Source organism: Perna viridis, chromosome 11, assembly GCF_037379345.1.
Source record: "Perna viridis isolate PV_CMFRI_1.1 ecotype Kerala chromosome 11, ASM3737934v1, whole genome shotgun sequence".
Taxonomy (NCBI): Eukaryota; Metazoa; Mollusca; class Bivalvia; order Mytilida; family Mytilidae; genus Perna; species Perna viridis.
Genome location: NC_142455.1, coordinates 874,254 through 881,183, shown reverse-complemented (window position 1 = coordinate 881,183; position 6,930 = coordinate 874,254). Strand labels below are relative to the sequence as shown.

The window sequence follows — 6,930 nt, the reverse complement described above, 5'->3', positions numbered from 1 at the left end:
ATATGCATTCATAGCAAGTTTCATTCGTTCACTCGGCGATGTTTCTAGGAAAACAGGGGACGCTTACCCTACAGGTGTACATGGTCCATGTACCCAGTTTTTTGTGGAGTCCGAGTTGTTCATGTACTTTTGTTTCTTTGTATGTATTATTTAAGTTACTTTATGTTCTTTGTTGTGTTTGTCTATTTTCCACGTCTGTTATTTGTCCCTGCATTACATTCTTTTGATTTCCGCTAGAATCTTAGTTCCCTTGATTACTCTTCAAATGTTTATTATGAAGAATACATATATTCTTAATTTCAGCTCGTGTTTGTACTGTTTTGATTGTAAGTGCTTAGATAGAAATACTTCCTTGTGGTTGGAAAGTCCATCACATAATGAATCAGATACAAGTGTTAAGCAGCAATTTGGCTCAAGATTGTCTTGCATGGACGGGCAGCAAGTAGAAAATTTTACAGAACATATTTCTAACTGTTCAGGTACAGTTAATGTATTTTTATTGACTTCCGGTTTATTGCTTGTAAAAACTAATATTAAGCTTACCCCTATTATACTCAAATTTTCAGTATATCATGATAATAAGTAATTTTTTTATGGCCCTCCTTTTTTTTCATTATAAAAGCAATCGTTACACTCGTGACGTATGCCACTATCTTCTGATCATCAAATAATAATACCGCGTCCATATAAAACCACTTCCGTGTAAGATGAACAATAAAATAATTTTAAGAAACCGAATTTCCTTGCTGCGCAGTAGATGAAACCGAAATTTCAACTTTCACTTCTTTGAAAGGGATTTTATATTTCAATATAAAAAAGGACAAAAAAAAAACATCCTAAATATACAATCAGTTTTCAACAATTCAAAGAACGTCCATTTATCGTACAGGAACTCATCACCAAACGACAATCAGTTTTGAAGAAGCACTTCATCTCAAAAAGTGATTCATGATAAGATAGACTGCATATTTTTATTCTTCACATTACTGAATTTGAATGATTCTTACAAAGAATGTCTCTTAACATTACAAACGACATCTATATGTCATTAACACTCGTATTCTTACATAACAAGCGACATCATCCATTTGTCTTACAAACCCTCATTACTGCTAAACAACCAAGTTTCTAATATTAAAATGACATCATACAAATCATCACTGCTACAACAATACCAGCTTCTACCATTAATACGACGTCAATGTGTCATAACAATTCTCTATGAGGTAAAACTGTTATCATAGATATCTTGCTGGGACCAGTTTTACTTGCAGAGCAGGCGATGTGGATAATATTTACGGAGGAATTTACAGGGTTTCAAACATTTCGATTTTGTAAAAAAAAAAATGATTCCAAATTATCTTCCAAATATGCAGAAGAAGATGTTTTCAAAATGTTGGATGACGTACTATCGTTAAACAATACTAGTTTCGGAGACTCGATACATCGCATCTACCGTCAAAGAACTTGAGATAAAGGATACTACAGACACTATGTAGTCAGCCTCATATCTTGACCTACACTAAGAGATCGATGGTAAAGGAAAAATATTTAGCAAACGTGATGACATTTCTCTCAGTATTGTCAATTTTCCTTTCATCTGTGGCAACATCCCTTCATATTACAACTTATACGTTATGCCAGAGCTTGCGGTAAAAATGCAGACTTTTAGTATTGCGCTAGACATCTTACAGTTAGGCTTCTGGAACAGGGCTATGTTGCTACAAGATTGAAGTCATTACTACCTTTACGATGGATCCATCTGCACCATGAAAACTGATTTGTTCATCATGTCATAGTTTTCCTTTTCTCTTCAGTCTACCCCAGATTTGACTTTTTATGTTTCTTCAAGAAAGCAGAGGAAGCTTATCCTACCGGTGCACCTGGTCCATCCTCCCAGTTTTTAGTGGAGTCCGAGTTCCTCATTTGCTTTTGTTACTTTGTATGTATGATTGTAGTTACTTTATATTATTTGTTGTGTATGTCTGTTTTCCATGTCTGGTCTTTGTCCCTGGATTGCTTTCTTTTGATTTTGATTTCCGCTAGAACCTTGGTTCACTTGAATACCCTTTGTATTCCGATTGTTATAAAGGGGTCCACAACTGTTGTGTATACTCAGCTTTTTTTAGGGTTCAAACATTACGACTTGTGCTCTCATTCATATTGTTTACTTGTCCTCCTTCTTGTGTTACTTAATTTTTGTTTGTCTTCTTGTTTGTGTAACTCGCTTTATTTAGTCCAAGTAATTCTTCTTTTAACACATTTTTTATCTTCCTTCTCTCATAAAAGTTAGAAGAAATAACACAAACTGAATAATGCTCACAATATGAAAACATTTAGGAAACATGAAAGTCGTTCGGATGAAAAATGTCAGTACACGATGGAATCAAAGCAAGTGGATATTGGTTCAAACAGCGACAAAATTCTTTTTTGCATCAAGAAACATCAAAAGTCAATAAGACAAAAAAACCAAACAAACAAAACAAAGTAAAATAAAATAAAAACAAAAACAAAAAATTCACAAAAATAAACAAACAAAAAAACAAACAAACAAACAAACAAAACAAAACAAATCATCATGTGATAAAATGAAGTAAAGGACAAACCGACGGGCCCGCCGTATAAAATTTATATACCCCCACATTTTTCTATCAGTGTGTTCAATGACATGAAGGAAACAACTGCGTACGTTTTACAATTAAATAATCTGTTTTTACCATGAAGTGGCAACGTTGACCATGTAACCACTATATTACCTGTACCTTGACCATGTAACCACTATATTACCTGTACCTTGACCATGTAACCACTATATTACCTGTACCTTGAGCAAGCCAGAAAAATTAACGTCTTGAACTACTATGATCTGCTAAAACTTTATATAAAGTCTACGACACATTTAGCTACGATTTACATGAAACGTTTTACATGAATGATGTTTAATTTCAACTATGTATATCAATACACATTTATATGGCATTTTCATTAACACCCTGAAAATAGATATATATATATATATTAATATAAATATATATATATATATAAATATAAATATATATATATATATAAATATAAATATATATATATATATATATATATATATATATATATATATATATATATACAAAATGTATATACCTCAATTACATCCTTAAAAGTGATTTATATTTTGAGGAAATTTTCTGTCATACTTTGAGTTCACTTTTCGTTATTTGTTTTTAGCAGAAACAGCAAACTTGATTATTCAAACTCCTCAACCAAAGTACATAAAGGAGACAGATGCTCATTATCCAGATGATATGGAGAAACCAAACATGACAGGAATCATTACTATTATTTTAACAGCAATAATTGGTGTAGTTGTTAGTACATATACGACAATACTACTTCTGATTAAAATGAAAGTCCGATCTATAAAGGATTTACAGACGGTAATGAATTGGTATCATTATTATTTATCCTTAATATATATTTTAATTTCGATTTAAGAAATAATTTACAAATTATAGATATAACGCTGAAAAGAATATAATCCAGGGGCAAAGACCAAGCATGGAAAGCAGACACACAACAAAGATTCTATAATTAAGAAATAAATCACGGAAACTCCATTTTATCAATGTTTTACCACGGGTTGAACATTTATAATGCATAATGTTGTCCTAAGCGATTACGAGGGGTAAGATATCAGCATATTTTGTTATAATGAAGGAAATGGGGAATTAGATAGAACGATGTTAGATATGACAATAGTCGTTTGCATTATAAGATCACAGTATTCACACATGGACGTACAATGTTTCATTCATTGATGATTTTTATTGCTTGGTTTCATACATGATGGCGCACGTGGCACGTGGCGAATGCAATGCTAACGACTATGTGTGTGCTCATACTCGCAAGTAATATTTACGGAATACTTTTCTTAAACATAACGTTTTATGTCTTTATAAAGTATGACTTTAATGTTCATTCACGCTATTGAAATGAATTAAAACAGCTGAAACATATCGGAATGTAACGTGTGTTTGTTTACGCGATAATGGTCAGCAGTAATTTACACACACACAAGCCAAGCCAAGCCGAATAAGTCGTGTGCTGCTCATATATCAATCGAAAATCAACCACAGATGTGGTCTCAAGCCTTTCAATGTTTACTTGTAACAGTATTTAAGATTTGATATTTTTACAACAAAATATGATAATGTTTATGAATTTAATCATTACGTCATCATTTTAATTCTCAATCAGCGCGGAATTATATTATTATAATGTGAATACACCATATTCAGCTATTCGATCGAGAACTGTAATCTGGAGAAAAGGGTTGTGGCCTTGACAAGTAAAGCAAATCTTTATCTGAAAATGCCAAGCCGAATAAGTCGCGTGCTGCTCATATAGTAATCGAAAACCAACCACAGTTGTGGTCTCAAAACCTGTTAAGGACGTCATAATAGAATACCAAAATGAAACATACTAAGTAACAGAAGTAAATGTGCAAGTCGGACTTAAAACTGGGAGCATTGAACAGGTGTACAGGTAGGGTTAGTGTCATCTACTTTTCTAGAAACACCCACCGATTTGCTCATAAAAAATCAAATCATGGGTAGACAGAATAGGAGATGAAACTGAACAGGAACAATGAACGATTCATCACGAAATAAAAATATATTTCCTGAACGAACTGTTTCAACAATGCGTTTAATTCCGTCGACTGTCATTTACGGGTAATAAAGCCGAACCGATAAACGTTCGTTTAAAATCAAAACGAAAAAAAATCAAAGGGAGATCCCTATACCAAATGTAAATTTCATGAAAAAACAACCGGATATCTACTGTTCTAATAGTTTTTGAAGACTCGTGTTAAATCCTTTTCTTTTTCTTTGCCTGGGAAATATTGAATAATAACCTAAAAATTACTGCATCATTTTTTCGATGTCACAAGCTCGCAAAACATTTACAAACTTTTTCAACAAATACAAGGAACTCATTCTTAAAAACAGATGTTACTTGTTAATGATTAATACGTGTGGGTATCTTTTACCCTTTTTTACGGTATTATTCTACGTATGGCACGAAAAGCGTAATACTCACCCATTAAGTCAACTACACCATTGAATAGGCGCATTCCAACGGGATATAGTTTTTAAATTGTTGTCAACTCGTGAAAATAGCATTTTTTGGTATTAACATTGATACGCTTATAGAGACTACATATAAAAGCAGTTTATTTTAGCTTGGCATGGGTTGTATGACTTATGATTTACCATGGTTCTTAACCCCGCATGGGAAGAATTGGGATCATTTCATTTAACTTCTAGTAGTCCTAAGTGTGTATATTTGTGTAACTTATTATCAGTGTCTTTGCTTCTACTTGAATAAGAGGCTGGCTTAGACTTTTGAACTGATTTTAGGTTAATTTAATTGGATTATATTATTTACACAGTGGCCAGACTTCAAAACGGAAGGGTTGTTATCACGCCAAAGTACTTTAACCCTGCCATAATTTTTTGCGCATGTCCCAAGTCGAAACTTTCTGGCCTCTGTATGCCTTGTTTTCGTCTGCAGTTAATGTTTTGTAACTTGAGTGTATTAGGGGGAATGGGGGGACTCTAGCTATAAATATTCATGATGGTGTTTTGGGACCAGATGCAGCCTGTCCTGGGATGTGTGTCCTTTCAAGTTATGTACAAATATTATCTACTAAATACATTGATTAGTTTGTAAATTTACCAGGTTAATTTCTTCATTTATGTAATTATATTTTAACATGGTTACCAACACATTGAATGTAGAAACCTAATATATCGATTTCTTACAGGCGAACATCAACGACGACTATATTTGTCATGATGTTGTAGAGTTAATAGACATCACCCGTTCTATAAATCTGGATGTGGATCATCATCTTCACAAGGACTTATTTTTGAATATACCGCCTCATAACCACTCATGATGTGACAACACTTGAATAAATTCAAAGTTTGATATTATATTCGTGAAAAATAACTATCCAACCATTGTTTAAAGAATCATAACAGTTTTCTGTTGTATAATGTAGTGTATATTTACTTTAATTTTGTATCGTTTAATTTCACGGAACAAGAGCACGAATGGTGTTTCCACATCACATCATATATACACAGATATACATGACTAAGCTGTTTATATATATATATATGCAAACATATATTGCACAAAAAAAAAAAAAAAAAAAAAAAAAAAAAAAACGACTGTCCGTTTGATAGTCAGTCATATACAGTCATTATATAACTGATAATGATTGTCAGACTGACTGAGATAGTATGATAATGTTAATAGAGTCTTTAGTAGTAACTGCTTAAGTTAATCAGATGTTTTTGGACTGACTAAACCCAATTTGCGTTTAATCAGATGTTTTTGGACTGACTAAACCCAATTTCCGTTTAATCAGACGTTTTTGGACTGAGTAAACTCATTTTGTGTTTAATCAAACTTTTTTGGACTGATTAAACGTGTTTTGCGTTTAACCAAACGTTTTTGGACTGACTAAACCCGATTTCCATGTAATCAGACGTTTTTTGACTGACTAAACTTATTTTGCGCTAAATGACATTTTATACAGTCTCAACTCATTTGCTTTTTAATCAGACATTTAAAGTGAAAGACCTCCTTTTCATTAAGTTGGATTTTTATGATAAATCACACTCACGCAAACATAAATAAATAACCTTTAATGCAAAATGCGCTTTATTAAATGCTCGAAAGTTCGAAATCTTTGAAGTATATGTAGATAGCAATCTTGCAGAACTCTACTATCTGAAGGAAGATTATAAGCAGACTTTATTGATTTTTACCATAGCTTCCGATTGGCTCGTGACGTCATTAAGCTCGATTTGATATTGATACAAGCACTATAAATAATATTCAAACAAATAATATTCCGTAAAA

At 32.5% G+C, this 6,930-nt stretch overlaps 1 protein-coding gene across 1 annotated transcript; it reads left to right on the top strand.

Annotated features, from left to right (window-relative positions):
• Positions 1-308: 308 nt before the first annotated feature.
• LOC148602249 (uncharacterized) lies at positions 309-6,014 on the top strand. Its single transcript, XM_088551409.1, has 3 exons — positions 309-479; positions 3,223-3,431; positions 5,822-6,014. Exons 1-3 carry the CDS (start codon positions 428-430, stop codon positions 5,954-5,956), a joined length of 396 nt encoding a protein of 131 aa, XP_088407535.1. The 5' UTR covers positions 309-427; the 3' UTR covers positions 5,957-6,014.
• Positions 6,015-6,930: the final 916 nt, after the last annotated feature.